At 37.0% G+C, this 22,136-nt stretch overlaps 1 protein-coding gene across 4 annotated transcripts in view; it reads left to right on the top strand.

The window, feature by feature from the left end:
- Rngtt (RNA guanylyltransferase and 5'-phosphatase) overlaps positions 1-22,136 on the top strand; it is a 259,489-nt gene that overhangs the window by 28,650 nt on the left and 208,703 nt on the right. For all 4 annotated transcript variants that reach the window (XM_013032875.1, XM_013032874.1, XM_013032873.1 and 1 more), the window contains exons 6-8: positions 1,809-2,049; positions 8,277-8,386; positions 9,913-10,014. In XM_013032875.1, the coding sequence (XP_012888329.1) occupies positions 1,809-2,049; positions 8,277-8,386; positions 9,913-10,014 (453 nt within the window). The remainder of the gene's footprint in view (positions 1-1,808; positions 2,050-8,276; positions 8,387-9,912; positions 10,015-22,136) is intronic.

The following is a 22,136-nucleotide window of genomic DNA, read 5'->3' as shown; positions in this document are numbered from 1 at the left end:
CATTTTTGATATATCAATCTTTAGAATTTTGTCACTTCATTGTTTTGTGCTGAATAGCACCGTAGTTAAGGGCTTATAAATTTATAAAAATACTTTTTTTATTACTTTTTTTTTTGTCTGTTATGGGGCCTGAACTCTGCTGTCCCTCAGCTCTTCAGCTCAAAGCCTAGTGCTCTACCACTTGAGCCACAGCGCCACTTCTGGCTTTTTCTGTGATTGTGGTGCTGAGGAATCGAACCCAGGGCCTCATGCATGCAAGGCAAGCACTCTACCACTGAGCCACCTTCCTAGCCCAAAAATAGTTTTTAAAATATAATTTTATTGTTATTAGGTGTTATACAGAGGGTTTACCATTTCATAAGTCAGGCAATGAGCTCATCTTTTTACTTGGTTCTGGGACTTGAACTCAGGGCTTGGGTACTGTCCCTTAGCCTTTTTGTGATCAAAGCTAGTGCTCTACTAATTGAGCCACAACTCAACTTCTGGTTTTTGAGTGGTTAATTGGAGATCAGAGTCTCATGAGGATTTTTCTGCCCAGGCCGGCTAAGAACCGCGATTCTCAGATCTCAGCCTCTTGAGTAGCTAGGATTACAGGTGTGAGCCACTGGCGCCTGGCCAGAAATACCCTTTGGACAGTATCACCCCTTCCTTTGTTTTCCTCCTGTTTCCCCCTCCCATCCCTGGGGTATTTATGAATTTTTCCTATATATTTTTTTCTCATAGAATTATCAGAGGCAGATTCTTCTGGCATTTTGTTTGTATTCTCTTTTGGAAATCACTGTTATTTCCCTTTTAGATAGTACCTTCCATATAAATACTAGGAAGAGCTTACAGTGTTATGTGAAGGAAATACGTTTGGAACAGGGTATTTAAAATAATCAACATCTTTATGGACATAATGTTATTTATGAAATATATTTTTAGATTTTGATAGATCAGAGTCTTACATGAATGGGATTTTTTTAGTATAATTTTTTTCATTAATTGATCAAAAGTCATTATGTTCATGAAGCTTCTTACACTATTCATCCTTTTCTGAACATAATCTGTCAAAAATACATATCAGATTGTACATTTTCCTTTTTATTCATCCCCAGTAGTTCTTTACGTCATGGACTTTCCAGCTCTAGCTATTCAGAAGCTCTACACAGTAACTCTAGACTCCTGTGTTATACTCAGCAGTGCTTACCTCTCTTTTGTGACTTGTACTCTTAGGTCCTGGATCCTTTGGATGTTTCTGAAAACCAATATGCCTTTATTTTTTGTTCACATGTAGTATTCACTTTTTGTTTACTGCTGTTTTAAAGCCTCAACCTTTAACCTTAGAGGTCAGTCCCTCCTCTCCCCCAGTCGTGGGGTCTGAACTCTGGGCCTGGACGCTGTCCCTCAGTTTTTCAGCTCAACTAGTGCTCTACCACCTGAACCATAGAGCCACTTCCGTTTTTTTCTGCTTATGTGGTGCTGAGGAATTGAACCCAGGGGCTCTGCATGCAAGGCAAGCACTCTACCACTGAGCCACCTTCCCAGCTCCCTACCTTAGAGGTTTTATTTACATTCTTCAGCAGCCCTATTCACACCTCTAAGATAAACTCATAGAAATGTAGGGTTGAGGAATTATTAGTGTCTCTAATATTGAAACTGTCTCAAATTCAGTTTGTCTCTTAATTGAATGCCTTGAGATTGAAATCTATGATATGTCCATTTTATATACCTGTTTTATTTTTTATGGTGTCCTGAATATTAATAAATTTGATAAGTTTGCATAAGTGGAGAACAGTGAATATTTGCATGGTGTTTATTTTTTATAGTATTGAAGCAGCAGTTGCTACTTTTGCCCAAGCCAGACCTCCAGGGATCTATAAGGGTGATTACTTAAAGGAATTATTTCGTCGCTATGGTGATATAGAGGAAGCACCACCACCACCTCTATTGCCAGATTGGTGTTTTGAAGACGATGAAGAAGAAGATGAAGATGAAGATGGAAAAAAAGAATCAGAACCTGGGTCAAGTGCTTCTTTTGGCAAAAGGAGAAAAGAAAGGTTAAAACTGGTAATGTTAAAATATAACGTAATATTTCTTACCTTCTGTAAACGTACTGGAATTTGGGAGAGTAGGGTGGGATGTTGACAGTGTTTTTTTAGATAGGTTTATAAAATTGTTTCATTTTAGTTTCTTCTTTTCCTCTCCCTCCTCACTCCCCTAGACAAGTTTTTTTTAATTGAGCTCAGGCTGATCTAGAACTTGAAATTCTTCTGCCTCAGCCTCTTAAGTGCTGGGATTACAGGTATGTACCACCTACCTGCTCATTGTGGCTGTTTTTAAAAGGTCTTCTATTCCTCCCTCCCCCCAATAAAGTTTTGCTATGTAGTGTATGTTGACGTGGAATGTTTCAGTCCCTCTGCTTTAATCTGAGTGCTGGGAATATACCAGTATGCCTAGCTATTTCTAAAGCTTCTTGATAGCCAAGAAGTTGGTGTTTTTTTTTTTTTTCCCCTTGTTGGTTGTGGGGCTTGAACTTGAGACCTGGATACTGTCCCTGAGCTCTTTTGCTCAAGGCTAGCGCTCTACCACTTTGAGCTACAGGGCCATTTCTAGTTTTCTGGTGGCTAATTGAAGATAAGAATCTCACAGACTTTTCTGCTTGGGCTGGCTTTGAAATGTAGTCCTAAGATCTGAGCCTCCTGAGTAGCTAGGGTTATAGGCATGAGCCACTGGCACCTGTCAGAAGCTGTCTTTTTTAAGAGAAAAATTCATCCTGTTTTATTTCTTAGGCAAACTAAACAACTCTTAGATAATATATTGAGAATACTTCTTTACAAAGAATACTGCTTTTTACAAAGCAGTATTGTGAGATTGTGAATGTAAATATTTGGGAAGAATATGTACTAATACTTTACAAAATTATCAAACAGTTAAAATTATTTTACATACGAATTCTTTCCTAGATGGTGTTTTCACACTTTCCATGATATTAAACTGAGAAAACTCTCATTTTTTTTTGTTAGACAAGCTTTATTATCTTCTAGAACTAACAGATCTACCAAAAATATTGAGAGTTATCTCTTTAGGAATAGGAGAATTTTTGAGAGAAATAATATTGGTTGTGCTTGTATAAACACCTGTTTGGTGTAGATTAAAGGGGAAGGTTGGAAAGTATGGAGGAAATTAATTATTAATAACATTTGGTAATAAGGTATGTGGCATATTATGATTGAACAATAAACAGTACAACTTATTAGTAATCGGTACAGCTAATTAGTAATGCCTTGTTTTATATAAATCATGTAGAAGTTATTTTGAGTGTTTCTCCAAGTTTCTTGTTTGTAAAACATTGTTTTAATTATATTTACACATTTTAAGCTTTAAGACTAAGGTCACTGAAAAATATGAATTGCTATGGATCATAGAAGTGATTTCTAAAATAACTTACTCCTTTTGAAAATAGTTTACATTGATTAAAATAATTACTTTTTATTAGTATATCCAGATGAAATGATGAAAGGGACTCAATATAATGGTTATACTTACAGCTTGGATATATTACCGCAGTATGCTAAAGATCATAAGAATAATGACCAGTGCAGTAGGAGGAGTATGAACTGTTTAGGCTTGCTTCCCTTCCTTCCACTCTTCTCCCCAGAAAATATGAATCGATGTTCAGATATGATCAGAAAGAATTTTTTTTTTTGTCTGTTGTGGGGCTCAGTCTCAGGGCTTGGGCACTGTCCAGGAGCTCTTTTGCTCAAGGCTAGTACTCTACTACTCTTTCTTTTTCTTTTGTAAGTTGTGGGGCTTGAACTCTGGGCCTGGGCTCTGTCCCTGAGCTCTTCACCTCAAGGCTAGTACTCTACCACTTGAGCCACAGCACCACTTCTGGTTTTCTGGTGATTAATTGGAGATAAAAGAGTCTCAGGGACTTTCCTGCCTGGGCTGTGTTTGAACTGTAATTCTCAGATTTCAGTCTCCTGAGTAGCTAGGATTACAGGTGTGAACCACCAGTGCCCAGCTGCACTCTGTTACTTTTACAATTCCACTTCTAGTTTTATGGTGGTTAATTGGAGATAAAGAATCTCATGGACTTTCCTACTGAGGCTGGCTTTGAACCTTGATCCTCAGATCTCAGCCTACTGAGTAGCTAGGATTAAAGGCATGAATCACTAGTTTCCTTGCAGAAAGAATCTTACTGAAAGAAAGAATTAACCCAGGGGATATTAGGGAGTGGAGTAGGGAAAGCAAAACTTCTGCAGATAGACTTGGTAGAAGTGTTATGGCAAAGGGACAAAACAGAGAGAAAATGAGACTCACATTACTGGATTACATACGGAGCAACTGTTTATCTGCATACTTATTAAATGTTTCTGTAGTAATATTGAGAAAGCATTTGGTTTAATGTTGAACATATTATCTATATATACCTATCCATGTATTAACTACATTGAAGAGGTTATGTTAATTTTTTTTTTGTCTGTCGTGGGGCTTGAACTTTGGGCCTGGGCACATGTTAATGTTTTTAAGACTTGCTAATTTTGCCTTTGCTTTTTGTTTTGCTCATTTCAGAAATCAACATTTATTTCTTAAATTTCCTTACAAAATATGCTCTTTAAAATGATACTGGATGTGTTCATGTAAAATTAAAAAGAAAACTACTTTAGAATAACTGTTGAATCCTGAACTTGCTGAGTGTTATTTGTAATTAAGTTATGCCTGTTAATTTTATGAGGATATTGAGTATTCTTAATAACTAAATGTTACAAATCTCATCTACCCAGTTGAACTTCCTTTTCATAAAACTTTATTTCTTCCATTAGTTATCATATTAATGGTAGAAATGTTTTTATTTCATTTTTAGTTTTTTTTTTTTGTTCTGTGTACCCAGATTGGTCTAAAACTGTGTGGATCAAGCTGTCCTTGAACTTGCACTTAGTATCCAGAATACTAGAATTGCAGGTCTGTGCCATTATTCCTGGCATTAGAAATTTCACTGACTGGTCAACAGAGATAATGATATAATAGGAGAGGTACTTTACTATTGATCCTTTGGCTCATAAACCATCATAATCATAGTTATTTAAGGCATGCAAAGTAGAATAAAGATTCTATAAATATACAGATTGTTTAAGAGTTAGAGGCAGAAGCTAGACTATGGTTTCCAGGAAAGAATTAGGACTCCTCTATACTTGCTGGGGATATATGGGTACTGAATATTAAATGCTTTTTCCCATCTAATCCTGAATAGTGGCTTGAGAGGCCAAGTCTTAGCTTGAAGGTTGATCTTTCAACTTGTAGACCTTATCTTTTATTCCATAATTATATTAACAGGTAGAATTGTTTTGATATTGATGTCAGCATTCTTATGGGTCAGAAAGTAATTTTGCATTAATCTAGATTAGTTTTTTATTCTTTAAAATATTCAATAGTGTTTTATTATTAGTACTGTATTGTCAGTAGTTGTACAAAGAGGTTTCAAACCCACAAGTCAACATTATGAGTACAGTTCGTCTTGGTCAGTGTTACCTTTTCCATCCATAATCTTAAGTTACATAGTTCAGTTTTTACACATTGCACATTGAGTATAATGACTGTATTTGCTCACTCTTCCTCCATTCATGTCCCTCCTCTTGTCTGGGCTCCTTGCCCCCCCTCAGCAGCCCCCCAAATCATCAAACATGTTTCAGTTTGATGGTATTTTATTGAACAGTTGCTTAGTTTTCAGAGGAGTTGCATTATTGGACTTCTCCTTGAGTATATCATCGTTTAGTCAATTTGTTTATATATATATATATATATATATGCATACATATATATGCATATAACCCTATATATGTTTTCATGTTTGCCTATGTTTCCATGTATGAGAGAAAACATGTCATTTGTCTCGCTGAGCCTGACTCTACTTAATAAAATTTTTTCTATGTCCATCCATTTCCCTGCAAGTGACATATTATCTATAGTACATCAATGACCATAATATATTATTATAGTACAGTAGGGAATTTGGTTGCGCAAGTGTCTTTACCCCATCCTGACTTACAGTGTTCTGGGCAGATGCCCAAGATTGGTATATCCATAGCATAGTTCGATGTTCAGTTTTTTGAGGAATCTCCAAACTACGTACCAAAGTGGTTACACTAGTTTACATTCCCACCAAGTGTAGTAGGGTTCCTTTTCCCCCCCACATTCCTGCCAGCATTAGTTTTTGTTGATACACTTGATGAAGGTCAATCTTTTTTCTTTTTCTTTTTTGTCACTCATGGAGTTTGAACTCAGAGGGCCTGCGCGCTGCCTTTGAGCTTTTTTTGCTCAAGGTTAGCATTGTACCTCTGAGCCATAGTTTCACTTTTGGTTTTTGAGTGGTTAATTGGAGATCTCCATAATAGTCTCATGGGAACTTTTCTGCTGGGGCTATCTTTGAACTATGATCCTTAAGATCTCAGCCTCTGAGTAGCTAGGATTACAGATATGAGTGAGCCATTAGTGCCCAGCTAGAGGCTCTTACTGGATTGAGATGGAATCTTAGTGTTGTTTTGATTTTCATTTCCTTTATGCCCAGAGATGTTGAGAATTTCCTCATGTGTTTATTGGCCATTCTTGTTGCTTCTTCTGAGAAGTATGTATTAGCCCATTTATCAATTGGGTTACTGATTTTTTTTGGGGGATAAGTTTCTTCAGTTCCTTATGTTATTCTGAATGTTAGCCCTTGCTGGATGTGTAGCTGGTAAAGATGTCCTATTTTGTAGGATGTCTTTTTAGCTTACTATGTCTCTTTTGCTGTGCAGAAATATTTTAGCGTGATGTAACCCTATTTGGCTATTCTCTCTCTAATTTGCTGAGCCCCTGGAGCTCAAGAAGTTCTTGCCTATGTCAGTGTTCTTTGATATATGAATACTATTTATGCTTCATTTCTGTAAATATTTCAAAAATAGGGTTGTTATGAAATAAGATGCCTCATGTACTTCTCAGTGACTTTTAAAAATTTAATTTAATTAATTTTGTTTCCAGTCCTGGGGTTTGAACTCAGGGCGTGGGCACTGTCCCTGAACTTTTTTTTTTTGTCGGTCATGGGGCTTGAACTCTGGGCCTGCGCACTGTCCCTGCGCTCTTCAGCTCAAGGTGAGCGCTCTACCTCTTGGGCCACAGTGCCACTTCCGGTTTTCTAGTAGTTTATTGGAGATCAGAGTTTCCCGGACTTTTCGGCCCAGGCTGGCTTTGAATCATGATCCTCAGATCTCAGCCTCCTGAGTAGTTAGGATTACAGGCATGAGCCACCGGTGCCCAGCTTGTCCCTGAACTTCTTTTGCTCAGGGCTAGCACTCTATCACTTGAGCCATAGCACCACTTCTGGCTTTTTAAAAAATGTGGTACTGAGGAATTGAACTTAGGGCTTCATACATGCTAGGCAAGCACTCTACCACTAAGCCACATTTTTAGTCCTGAACAAAATTTCCTAGATTAAAAAGTAATTGAAAGTCATGCTTAATTTCATGTTGATATATCCAGTGATAAACCTTGTCCACCCTTTCTATTGTTAGGCTTTCATTCTAGTTTAAAAAGATACAAATATTGGGTGCTTAATCCTCTTAAAATCCATATCTCACTAATGACACTCCCATCCTCCCATCTACCAATAGATATCTGAGTTCAAGTTTTGTTCTTTATCCCTTGAGTAAAAAATATTCATGCCTTGTTTATCTATGAAGTATATAACATAATATACTTTAATCTTTGTTGTGCAAAGATTAGAGAAAAATATAAAATGCCAAATTCTGTGGTAGGCTCAGTGACAGTATGCAAGTTACTGTTACAGTTGCAGTTAATGAGAATTGCTTGAGGAGTGCTTTGGCAGCATTATGGAAACACCATGCTATTTATGTACACTGAAAAATCATATTCTGATTATGGAAAACTAGCATAGAAGCCCAGGAGAGTTTATAAAGCCTTTTTGGATTATCTCTGCCCTCACCATTCTTCTGTCTCCTCTACCTCTTTCTCACTCTTGTCTCTTCCTTCTTTCTCCTTCCCCATTTCCTCTTCATTCCCTCACTTCTCCCCTTCTCCCTTTCTCTTTCCATCCCTTCCTTAAGTAGCCGGAAGGCCTTGTATTCTCCATCTTCTCCTTCAGCCTTTTGAGTGCTGGGAGTACAGCTATGTGCTACCATGTCTGTAGAGGAAAGCATTTCTGTTGTTCTGACTTGCTCAGGTTTGTGAAAATAACCAGTTTTTTTCTTTGTAAATGAATTGGCCTTTATTAAAATATTTTCTTTCTTTTTATTTTAAAGGGTGCTATTTTTTTGGAAGGTATAACTGTTAAAGGTGTAACTCAAGTAACCACTCAACCTAAGTTAGGAGAGGTACAGCAGAAGTGTCATCAGTTCTGCAGCTGGGAAGGGTAAGAAACACATGTTTTAGGGTTTAAATCAAACTCTGCTACACTTAAATTAATATTGACATTGACATACCTTCTTTGTATTTAAAGTTGGTATGTTTACTTACAGTGCTTAAAATGCATTATTTTTAAAGGTAATCATTTTAATAACAAGATTACTCACATATATTCCTAAAACAGTAATAAAAATTAATTTTGTAACAATGTAATACTTGTTTTATATCTTTGTGCATACTACTGTCTATTATGGTTTCAGCTGGTCTAATTCATTTATTTAGGAGAAGAGTTACAACTTGAATATGCCTCATGTTTCTATAATAATGGGAAACTTTAAATATATTCTGTTCCCTAGCATGTTTTAGAAATACTTAACCATGGACTGGGAAGGTGGCTCAGTGGTAGAGTGTTTGCCTTGAATGCATGAGGCCCTTGGTTCGATTCCTCAGCACCACATAAGCAGAAAAAGCTGGAAGTGGCCCTGTGGCTCAAGTGGTAGAGTGCTAGCCTTGAGCTGAAGAGCTGAGGGACAGTGCCCAGGCCCAGAGTTCAGGCCCCACGACCGGACCCCCCCCAAAAAAAAAAAAAAGAAAAAGAAATACTTAACCAGACAATTCATTGGAGAGAGTTAAAGAGAGAGTCGTTACTCTTGTCATTTACCTTTTATTCTTGGGCTATGGCAAAAAGTTGTAATGAATTGAATGTGAAAAACAAGATCATTATTGTTAAAAGTTCCTAATGCAAATTCCTAATGTAAAATACTTTTATTATTGGTGCATATCTGATAAATGAACTAACAAAAATTTTAGATAAAAGATGAAAATAATGAAGAAATAATAACTGCCTTAATGTTGTTTGAAACCTTTGCCATTATACCTTAATCTTGCTTTACATTTTTCTCATTTATACTTCTGGGCATTTTTGGAGTAGAATTTTATCAACTGTGCAGAGTAATATTGCATTGGGAATGTTACGATGGAAAAATGAGGTCAAAATTTTATAATATACATATATTTTTTGGCTTGAACTCAGGGCTTGGGTACTTTCTCTGAGTTTCTTTTGCTTAAGGCTAGCACTCTACTACTTAAGTCACAGCATTGCTTCTGGCTTTTTCTGTTTATGTGGTACTAAGGAATTGAACTCAGGGCTTCATGCTAGGCAAGCACTATAACCACTAAGCCACATTTCCAGTCCCAAAATTGTGTAATTTATTTAAATCAAAATTTAAACTTTTTCCTATAGTGAATGACTTGTAAATATACCTGTCATATACTATTTAGCTCATGCATACTAATATTTTTAGAATTAGTTCAATAATTTAGTATAGCAGTGGTAATTTATAACCATATAAACTTGGATTCTAAAATGTTAAGACAATGATAATCTTTCATTAGCATTTTTTGTAGTATCCTATTTGTAATAAATCTCATGATAGGGAGAGCGTGATAAATGTGAGTATCATCTTGAAATTGGTTTAATACATGCATTGCTTTGTATGGATTCTAGCCATGACAGTAATATTATGTCTTAAGGTCTGGATTCCCTGGAGCACAGCCTGTTTCCATGGACAAGCAAAACATTAAACTTTTAGAGCAGAAGCCCTATAAAGTGAGCTGGAAAGCAGATGGTACTCGGTAAGTTAAATTTATAAAATAATTATAAAGATAATCCTAATGCTCAAAGAACATTTCGTTGTTGTAAGTGAAAGTTTATTCTTGGGAGTGTGAATTTCTGACATAAACAGTAAAATAAATGTGATTCAATAAATTATATAGCTTTTGAGAGGCTGGGACAAGAGAGTAGATTAGAGCTATATGCCGTTTTCACTCCATGGATGGAAAGAATCCAGAGACACAAAGACCAGATTCAAGGAGAGAAAGAGTGGTAGAAAACAGAAAGTACAAAGAAGGTGGCGGGGTGAGGAGTAGGGCTGCAGAAAATTACAGAAAAGCAACTATAAGAGAATAAAAGTGGCAAGGAGTTTGGACCTGGTTCTTGGCACTCCATGCTGTGACTGATTTAGCTTTGTATCCTGGAGAAGTACAGGGAGTATCCATCTTGAAAAATTTCTCCATAAATCTAGAGACAAGAAACAATCATAGGGGGCTGGGAAGATGACTCAGTGGTAGAGTGCTTGCCTTGCATGCCTGAGGCCCTGGGTTTGATTCCTCAGCACCACATAAGCAAAAAAGAAAAAAGCCAGAGGTGGCGCTGTGGTAGAGTGCTAGCCTTGAGCTGAAGAGCTGAGGGACAGCGCCCAGGCGCAGAGTTCAGGCCCCACTACCGGACCAAAAAAAAAAAAAAGAAAGAAGCAATCATAGCTAATTAATAAGCAGAAATTCTCAATGAAATGTTTGCAAACCAAATTCAGCACATTAAAAAATAACAGTTACCATGACTGAGTTGTTTTAATTTCAGACATGCAAAGATGGTTCAACATACATGTATCAATAAATGTAGTACATCACATAAACAGGACCAAGGGCAAAAATCACAAAATCATCACTATTGAAGCAGAGAAAGCATCAGAAAGCATCCTTTTATGATAAAAGTTCTAAAGAAGCAAGGAATAGAAGGAACATTCCTGAACTTAAAGGCTGTACATAACAAACATATAGCCAGTATCATGTTAAATAGTTAAACTGAAATCATTTTCCCAAAGTCAGGTATAAGACATGAATGTCAATTTTTCCCACTCTTATGTAATATAATACATAGTTCATAGACAGAGAGTTAAGACAGGACAAGAAAATAAAAGGGAGGGCTGGGAAGGTGGCTCAGTGGTAGAGCGCTTGCCTTGCATGCCTGAGGCCCTGGGTTCGATTCCTCAGCACTACATAAGCAAAAAGAAAAAACCGGAAGTGGTGCTGTGGCTCAAGTGGTAGAGCGCTAGCCTTGAGCTGAAGAGCTGAGGGACAGTGCCCAGGCCTAGAGTTCAGGCCCCACGACCCGCCCCCCCCCCCCCAAAAAAAAAAGAAAATAAAAGGGATTCAAATAGAAAAGAAGTAAAATTTATCCTTATTTGTGGATGATATACTCCTATTCTTTTTTTTAATATATTTTTATTGTGAAAATACTGTACAGAGAGGTTACAATTACGTGGGTAAGATAATGAGCACATTTCTTACCAAGCATTGTAGCTTCCTGCTTTGTTTTCCCTTCCCGTCCCTTCATATCCCCCCCACTCCGTTCCCCCCCACCAAAGTTGTAAAGTTCGTTTTTCGACATAACAACTTGTACATCTCATTGTTGCAATGGGTCCTCCTGTATCGTTGTTTTAACAATTTGTTTTTTCCCTTCCCCTCCACATATACCAACATCATATATAGTGAAAGCAGAGAAGACTCCACCAAAAACTTCTAAAACTGATAAGGAAATATAGCAAGATAAAAAATCCTGCTCAGTAGCTTATCTATAAACCAATAGTGAATAGGTTGAGAAAGAAGTCAAGAAGATAATTCCATTCATAATAGCCTCAAAAAATTTAGAAGTAAAAGACCTCTACTGTGAAAATTGTAAGACCTTAAAGAAGACATGAGAAGATGGAAAGACCTTTCATGATCATATATTGGCAGAATTAGTATTGTGAAAATGATAATTCTTCAAAATGAAACTACAGAAGAAAGGGACATTGTCTAAAAAGAAATGTACCTATTGTTGCATCACTGATGTAACCCCTCTGTGTATCATCACTTTTATAATAGCAATAAAAAAAGGAAACTACAGATTCAATGCAATACCCATTAATATACCATTATCATTCTTCAGAGAATTAGAAATATTAGTCCAAAATTTATATGGAGGCATGAAAGATTTAAAATAGCAAAATCAATTTTAAGTAAAAAGAAAAAAAAACATAATGCTGGAGATAGCACAATACTAGACTTCAGGTTATACTATAGAGCCAAAAATAGCTTGGTAGTTGCACCGAAACAGACCTGAAGACCAATATAAATGTTACATATGCTGATATTCTATATATGCTGAACAGTATAGTATGCTGAGGAATAAAATTACCCAGCTACAGCCACATGTTATTTGATAAAACAGCAAAAAATGCATAGTGGAGAAAAGACAGCCTATTTAATCAATGGTAGTGGGAAAATTGGGTATTTACTTGAAGGAAACAAACTTGAGCATTATCTCTCCTTATACATACAAAAATCAACTCCAAAGGGATCAAACTGCTCAAAATAACACTTGAACCTTTAAATCTACTATAGGGAAACAGAAAATCCCAAAAATTATAATCACAGATAAATAGTTTATGATTAACATTGCAGATGCCTAGAGAATGGGAGCAAGAACTGACAAATGGGATTACATTAAATCAAAGAGTTTCTGCACATCAAAGGAAACAATTATCAGAGCCAAGAGATGAACCATAGAATGGGAGATTTTAGGTAAAATTAGTAAAAAATTAGTATGGAGAATATACAAAGATCTAAAAAAATTAAACAACATGAGACAAATAGTCCAGTTAACAAATGTGCAAGCAAGCTAATAGACAGTCCTCAAAATTAGAAATACAGATGGCCAATGGATAGAATGAAGAAACGTTCATCCTTAAAGGGATTGTACATCAGAACTACATTAAGGTTTTATCTCACCCTCGTCAGAGTGGCATACATTAAACAACAAGTGCTGGTGAGAAGGGAAAAGAAACCCTTATACGCTGTTGGTGAGATTGTAAACTAGTGTAGTCATAATGGAAATCATTGTGAAGATTCCTCAAAAATCTAAAAATAGATCTTTGCTATTAATCTACCATACCACTATAGGCATATATCCAAAGATAGTAAAAATCGATATAGAAGAAATATACTTGAATAACTATATTTATGGCAGCACACCTGTTATAGCAAATGATAGAATCAGCAAAGGTGCCCAACAACAGACAGATGCATTAGGATATATGGTGTGTATATATGCATATATATGCATACATATATATCCTTATGCACATACATATCCTTATACATACATACACTGTGGCATAATATATAGCTATAAAGCAAAATGAAATCATGTAATTTTCAGGCAAATAGAATTGGAGGATATCTTGAGTGAGGTAAGCCTCACGAATGTAGAAGCTACATCTGGAAGACATACATGGTCATAGATATGCACATGCGTACATATACCTATGTGCCAAGAAATATAGGGAGAGGGGAGGGAAGGAAAAAGGAGAGGAAAAGTAAAGAGGGGAGAGGAAAGATCTGATTCTGACTGGTAGACTGTTTAGAGGATAAGGAAAAGGGAAAGGGGGAAAGAAAGGATGGAAGATGAATAATTTTATAACACATTGCATTTGGGCTTGAATGTAGTTTAAAGAATCTCAATGAGAACTGTTAATCATTAGGGGAGTAGAGGTTTGGGGAAAGAGAAATAGGTTCTGTTATTGGGGCAGGGACCAAAAGGTTGTATTTGAACTAACTGGGAGACTGAATGAGGATCAATAAGCTATTTCAACCAAAATAGCTTCCTTGCATCTGTGAAAATAAAATAATGTGGCTGATTGATGTTGTATTGGGAAGAGAAGGATAAGGGAGAGAGGTGGAGGGGACCAAATTGATTGGGATTATATTAGCCTAAATGTGTGCAAATGTCACAGTGAAATCTCCATTGTGTACAAATAATGTAAAGAATTTTTTTTCATGGAGATTTCTGCCTGGACTGGCTTTGAACTGTACATCTGGATCTCCTAGAATACATGTGTAAGTTACTGGTGTATGACTTCAGCAACTATTGTGAGAGAGCTGTCTGATATTTTAGGCTTTATAGGTCATATGCTATTTTTCTTAAGTACTCAATTCTGTTGTCATAAGTACAAAGCAGCCATATCCTACTGTGTTTACACAAATGTATTCTAGTAAAATTTTACTTTACAAAGCAGAAGTCTGCATTTGTCCTTTAGGCCATAGTTTATTCAACCCATAATTGAATATATTCTCCTTAAAAGATAATCCTTAGGTCTCTCTCTCTTTTTGTTTTTTTTGGTCAGTTGTGGAGCTTGATCTCTGGGCCTGGGAGCTGTCCCTGAGCTCTTCAGCTCAAGGCTAGTGCTCTACCACTTGAGCCACAAAGCCACTTCTGGTTTTCTGGTGGTTAATTGGAGATAAGAGTCTCACGGACTTTCCTGTCCTGGCTGGCTTTGAACTGTGATCCTCAGATCTCAGCCTTCTGAGTAGCTAGAATTACAGATGTGAGCCACCAGCACCTGGTTGCAAATATTCTTTATAAGATAGTATGAAAGATGAGCTTAAGACAAAAGAAGAATATAAATTTAATAAACTTTTATTTGAGAGTATGCCTCAGTACATTTTAAGTATTGAAATTTTTTCTATCAGTTGTGTTTTCTTTCTCAGTTCATTAACTTAGAAAAGAGTTTCTTTTGGGTGCCAAGTTGGTGAGCTACCATTTGAGCCATGCCTTCCAGATCCAACTTTTTGCTAGTTATTTGGAGTGAAGTCTCATTGATCTGCCTGATAGTGCTGGCTTCCAACTGAGATTGTCAGATCTCAGCCTCTTGCATAACAGAATTATAGGTATGAACAACTGGTGCCTGGTTTGACAAGATTTATTAAATGTATACATTTAAGATACAAATCCTTTTTTTCAAGAAAGTAATTTTTGATTTTTTTGGTAATAACACTACTTAATGTATGGTTCTATACATGCTGACACAAATAATTAGTAGCCTTTGAATAGCATGCTGTAGAAATAGCTGTTAATTAAATAGAATAATTTTACTATCTTCAGGCAACTTCTGTTTTTGTTGTTGTAATAATTTTGTATAGAAGAGTGTAATTACCTCAGTTACTTAATAGCTTGCTTGGATCCTTTGATGTGTTTGTAGCTGATGTTTGCTTTAGAAACTACAGCTTAATATTCATATGGGAGTAGAGATAAGATAATAAGATGCTAGACTAGGGAGAATATTAAAGAGTCTGAGTTGATTTTCAGTTAACTACAAACTAATGATATTTGGGAACAAAATATATTATGCACAAGCAGGTATTGTATATGGTACAGTTGTGTCTTTCAGTACCACTTTTTTTCATTTCACTTTCTTCAAACCAAACATAAATTTCTACTTAGTTTAATTTTTCTTTTGGCAGTAAAAGCAAATAATTCCTTACCATATGTAAGAACTTTAGTAAATCTTGATTTTAAATAAGAACTTACCTACTCTTATTATTTATTAATAAATATGATAGCCATAGCATTGTATATAGTATTAAGTAGTTCACCAGTAATGTTATCTACAGATTTTATTTTATTTATTTATTTTTTGGTCCATCGTGGGTCTTGAACTCTGGGCCTGGGCACTGTCCCTGCGCTACTTCAGCTCAAGGCAAGCGCTCTACCGCTTGAGCCACAGGGCCACTTCGGGTTTTCTAGTGGTTTTATTGGAGATAAGAGTCTCATGGACTTTCCTGCCCAGGCTGGCTTTGAACTGTGATCCTCAGATCTCAGCCTCCTGAGTAGCTAGGATTACAGACGTGAGCCACTGGTGCCAGCTCCAGATTTTATTTTTAATTTTAATTTTTGTAGTTTTTATTTGTACCTAGGGTCTCATGCATGCTAGACAAGCACTCTTAACTCACTCTAGAAGGATTTTTTTTTTTTTAATTTTGTTGGTCATGGGGCTTGAACTCTGAGCCTGGGCGCTGTCCCTCAGCTCTTCAGCTCAAGGCGAGTGCTCTACCACTTGAGCCACTGCGCTACTTCCAGATTTCTGGTGGTTTATTGGAGATAAGCATTTTACAGACTTTCCTGTCTGGGCTTGCTTTGGACCGTGATCCTCAGATCTCAGCCTGCTGAGTAGCTAGGATCACAGGCATGAGCCACCAGTGCCTGGCAGGAATTTTTTTTGGTGTGTCAGTAATGGGGCTTAAATTCAGGGGCAGGGTGCTATTCCCCACCCCTCCCCCTTTTTTTGGTGCTAGCCCTGAGATTTGAACTCAGGGCTTGGTTGATGTCTCTGAGCTTTTTTGCTCAAGGCTAGCATTCTGCCACTTTGAGCCACAGCTCTATGTTTGGCCTTTTGGTAGTTAATTGGTGATAAGGGGGTCTCAGACTTTTCTACTTGGGCTGGCTTTGAACCATAATCCTCAGATCTGAGCCTTCTGAGTAGTAGGATTACAGGCATCAGCCACCAGCACCAGGCCCTTCCTTTTTTTTTTTTTTTTTAAGCTAGTAGTTTGTTTCATAAGAACTACTCCCAAGTTATTCAAGCCAGTTTTCTTACACCTGGGAAGGACATGATAAAGCAAGGGCCTCTGTGTGTTTCTGTTGTTTAAAAAAATTCTTTTATCATGTGAAGAGGCTAATTCAGAGATTCAATTTTACTAGGCATGGCTGGCTCTGAGAATACAGATTATTCTAATTTTCAGCCACATTTGGAGGCTGCTATCCTTAATGCTCTGTGTAATAATACAGCAGGTCCAGGGCAAGATTAGTGAGTACATTTCTTATCAGGTATTGTTGCCACCTCTTTTGTTTCCCCTTACCATCCCTTCCCCTCTCTACCTTCCCCCCCTCCCCCCACCGCCAAAGTTGTAAAGTTCATTTTTGGACATACGTTTTGTACGTCTCATTGTTGTAATGGGTCCACCTGTAACCCTATTTAAACAGTTTGTTTTTTCCCTTCCCCTCCACAAATTCTATCAACATCAAATACAGTGAAAGCAGGGCTTATACCCTGGGGGAAGTACATACAAAGCAACAAAGAAATCATCTTATAAATATGTTGGAAACAATCGCAAGAAAGAAAAAAACATTTGAATCCTTACCTTGGGGTTCATTTCGCCTAACATCAACTTGTCTGATAGTTTTTGTTTATCGCGGACAGATACTAGTTATTGCAAATAAGGGAAACCATGGGACCTATATTTTAAAGAGCTTTAATACATGGGAAACTCTTCAGTTCCCCAGAATCCATTTTGAATTTGGGTGTTGTTTTAGTTATTGTACAAGAGAAAGTAAGTAAAAACAAAACAATCTAGTATTTTTTTATCTTTTATCATTATGATCTTTATATCTTTATTAGCATATGTTAGTTATGCATTATGACATTACCACCCATGTATAAAATGTATTTCTCAGTCCCCTCCCCCATTCCAAAATAATTTGAACAAATTTCATTGTTCTACTTTCATATATACCAATACTCTTTGAGTTATATACATCCTATATCATCCACATTAGTTCAACACTCTCTCACTTGTATTTCCCCTCCAGCAATTATTTCTCCCCCACCCCCATTTGTCATTACTAGGGATTGAACTCAAGGCCTTCAACTCTCACTGGCTTTCCTGTCACAGTTGGCACTCAACTTCTTGGGACCACCCCCTCATATTCAGTATTTTGTTGGTAAATTGTAGATAGAGTCTTTTTGGATTTTTCTTCCTAGGCTGGCTTCAAATTTAGATTATCCAAATCCCAACATTTTCCCCGTCACTTTTAGTTTGGTTTTGGTATGTTATTCTTCACTAGATGGCAGTAGAGGACCAGCTTTAATTCTAGTTGCCTTACTAATAGGGCAGAATTCGGATGGTGTCCAATGCATTGTCTATCTAATAGATCTCAAGATATTAGTTTGGGATTATTAACAATTTAGTAAAGATTAGTGGGATCATGTGTACAAAATTACTGAAAGAACATCCTGTTTGACAATATTGACATGTTCTTTTGTGTATTGCATTTGAATTATGTTTGTAGATGACTATGAAAAGTCATTTTGGAATTATTTTTGTAAAGTAATAATTTAGCCATATTAAAGTCCTTGAAGTGCTTTTCCTGCATCAGGAAACTAAGATATTTTCATGTGGAAATCTCAGAGGGAAAATAGTAATGTGAAGATTCTTTTTTTTCTTTGTGTATTCCATGTTCTTTCCTCCTTAATTGTGTTTGGAGTAAGGAGTTTAATAGAAAACCTTGATATTGGAATGTAGTAGCTTTTTTAGATACTGATATTTATGTTCATAAGATAGAAAAATTATGTTACTTGTCTGTGTTATAGGCACATACAAGTGATTCTGAGAATGTACTAAAAATACATATTTTGAAAAAATTAAATAACTATATTTCTAAAATAATTGTACATGGCATTTTTAAATTTTTTTATTTAATTTATTTTATTTGTGAACATACTGTACAGAGGGGTTACAATTACATGGGCAGGATAATGCATACATTTCTTACCAAGCATTGCAGTCTCCTCCTTTGTTTATCCTTCACATCCCTTCCCAGCCTCCCCCCTCCCCCCCCCCCCACTGACGTTGTAAAGCTAGTTATGGACATGACAACTTGTACTTCTCATTGTTACAACAGGTCCACCTGTATCCTTAAACGACTTGTTTTTCCCTATCTCCTCCACAAGTTATACTGACATCAAATATAGTAAAAGCAGGGGTTATACTGTGGGGGAAGGACATACAAAGCAACAAAGAAATAATCTTATAAATGCATTAGAAACACATGCATGAAAGAAAAAAAACATTAAAATACATATCTAAGTGTTCATTTTCCTAACATCACATCTGACCTTTTCCGCTTGACTCATACATATACTAGATATTGCAAATAAGGGAAACCATGGGGCCTATGTTTCTTTGGGCCTGGCTTACTTCGCTTAATATAATCTTTTCCAAGTCTTTACATTTCCTAACAAATGGGGCAATGTCATTCTTTCTGATGGAGGCATTGTACATGGCATTTTATTTTGAGTAAATTACATATACTTTTTTTGTATGTGTGTGCTAGCATGGGCACTATTCCTGAGCTTTTTTCTTTTTTTTTTCTGCGTATGTGGTGCTAAGGAATCGAACCCAGGGCCTCAGGCATGCAAGGCAAGGGCTCTACCACTGAGCCACCTTCCCAGCCCCTGAGCTTTTTTCTTCATAGTATTCTACCACTTGAGCTTCAACTCCACTTCTGGCTTTTCTTTTTTTTTTTTTCTTTTGTTGGTCGTGTGGCTTGAACTCTGGGCCTGGGCTGTGCCTCTTCAGTTCAAGGCTAGTGCTCTACCATTTGAGCCACAGTGCCACTTGCAGTTTTCTGGTGGTTCATTGGAGATAAGAGTCTCATGGACTTTCCTACGTGGGATGGCTTTGAACTATGATCCCCAGATTTTACCTTCTGAGTAGCTAGGATTACAGGTATGAGCCACCGGCACCTGGCTACTTCTGGCTTTTTTGATGCTTAATTGGAGTTAAGAATCTCATGGACTTTCCTGTTCGGGTTGGCTTTGAACTGTGGTCCTTAGATACCAGTCTTCTGAATAGCTAGGATTACAGGCATGAGCCACTGGAGCCTAGCAATTTTTGCATATTTGATGGTGATTTGTTTCTCAAAAGTGTGAATGAGGTGAAAAAATTAGATAATAAGTAACTTAATTCTGATAGGTGTTTTTCAAATGGTGAAATTTGACCTGAAGATTTTATAAGCAGCTCATCATAGTACAGGTGTCTCTGACTCTCAGAAAACTTTGGTATTACTGTTGTGATATTTTTGCTGACAGGTGAGTTTTCTTGGACTAGTTTTATTTCAGTAATGTTTTGGAATTTGGGATATGAATTATTAAAATTTTTTCATGTGGACAGAAATCTAAATTTTGTTTCTTCATGAGTTATTTGAATACTGTTTAAGCCTTTATGTATTATCTTACCCTGATAAAATGTACTGGCTGCAGTTACAGATCATACAATATCATTAGAACAAAACAAATTGCTATTTATAAACCTAAATCAACTGTACATTGAGACTACTTTGTGATCTGCTGTTAGTAATTATTTTATGAATCCATATTTATTTTTGTGGTCTCAGTATTTAGCCACTTGTTAGCTTTTTATTTAGCATGAAGAATTTCTCCTATACTTTTCTGGGAACATGAATAATGACAAGTGGCAACCAATTTGTTTCTAATAGTGCGATTCATTCAGCATTATTTATCACTTAAAAAATAAAATAAAAGGCCGGGCGCTGGTGGCTCACACCTGTAATCCTGGCTACTCAGGAGTTTGAGATCTGAGGATCGCGGTTCAAAGCCAGCCCGGGCAGGAGAGACAGTGAGACTCCTATCTCCAATAAATCACCAGAAAACTGGAAGTGGCGCTGTAGCTGAAGTGGTAGAACGCTCGCCTTGAGCTGAAGAGCTGAGGGACAGCACCCAGGCCCTGAGTTCAAGCCCCACGGCTGACCAAAAAAAAAAAAAAAATGGAGGTCAAAATGTGAGGGCAATTGCTTGTAACCTTATAACCCTAGTTAAGTAATTTTGATGTTTCCCACTGTCCCTACAATCTTTCACTAACTCTTTTAGACAGAAAATAAGCTTTAGTCTTTCTCAGCTGTTAAACCATTCAGCTTAAACAGTTATACTAGCTTTGAAAAATGTTTATGTTGATATACTGATTCTTTTACCCTTTATAAAATTTTCTCTTAAGTAAGTTTTGTTTTGTTTTGTTTTGACATATGGCTTCAGAATAGTTCAGGTGGGGCTAAGAATGTGGCTTAGTGGTAGACTGCATGAAATCTGGGTTCAGTTCCTCACTAGCACATACACAGAAAAAGCTAGAAGTGGCACTGTGGCTCAAGTGGTAGAGTGCTGGCCTTGAACAAAAGCAGCTCAGGGACAGTGCCCAGGCCCTGAGTTCAAGCTCCAGATCTGGAATACACCCCCCCCACCCCCCAAGTAAAACAGTTCAGGCTGGCCTTGAACTCTATCCTTGTCTCAGCCTTATTTTGTGCTAGGATCATAGATACATGCTACTATGCCTAGCTCATTCATTCATTCATTGTCATAGTCTCGCAGTATAACCCAGGCTGTCTTTGAACTAATATTCATCTTGTTTTAGTATCCTAGGTGCTGGCATTACAAATGTATAGCACCCTGCCCAGGCATGTAAACTTCCCTTTGTTGTGTACTACTCTGAATCTACACATGTAATTTTTATTTTTATTTGCCAGTCCTGGGGCTTAAACTCAGGGCCTGGGCACTGTCCCTGAACTTCTTTTGCTTAAGCACTCTGCCACTTGAGCCACAGTTCCACTTCTGGCTTTCTCTGTGTATGTGGTACTGAGGAATTGAACCCAGGGCTTCATGCATGCTAGGCAAGCACTCTACTACTAAGCCATCTTCCCAGCTTGCCATATGTAATTTTTGAATGATGATAAAGTTTTAAATTTTTCCTTGATAATGATTTTATTTTTTGGTATTGGTAAATGGAAAATAAACTTAATTTAAACATTTTGAGCAATGTAGATATAATTTTATTTACTTAACACTTTCCTCATGTGCCTGAAATAAAACAAAGCATCATTTATACATTTTTTTTTGTTCTTAAAAATGCACTTAAAAATACTGACTTCTAGCCAGGCATTGGTGGCTCACGTCTGTAATCCTAGCTCTTAGGAGGCTGAGATCTGAGGATTGTGGTTCAAAGCCAGCCCAGGCAGGAAAGTCCAAGAAACTCTTATCTCCAATCAACTACTCAGAAAAAGCTGGAAGTAGTGCTTGACTCAAGTGGTGGAGCACTTGCCTTGAGCACACAGAGGCTCAGGGATAGAGCTTAGGCTCTAAGTTCAATCTCCAAGACCAGCAAATAAAAACAAAACAAACAAATACAAAAACCTGACTTCTGTAATTCTATATGCTCAGGGTGCTGAGACCTAGAGGATTGTTGTTGCAAGCCAGTTGGGACAGAAAAGTCCATGAGACTCTACCACCAATTAGCCTGGAAAAAAGCAGGGC

The sequence above is a fragment of the Dipodomys ordii genome, unplaced genomic scaffold (genome assembly GCF_000151885.1).
Source record: "Dipodomys ordii isolate 6190 unplaced genomic scaffold, Dord_2.0 Scaffold158, whole genome shotgun sequence".
Taxonomy (NCBI): Eukaryota; Metazoa; Chordata; class Mammalia; order Rodentia; family Heteromyidae; genus Dipodomys; species Dipodomys ordii.
This window is presented reverse-complemented; position numbering and strand designations above follow the sequence as displayed.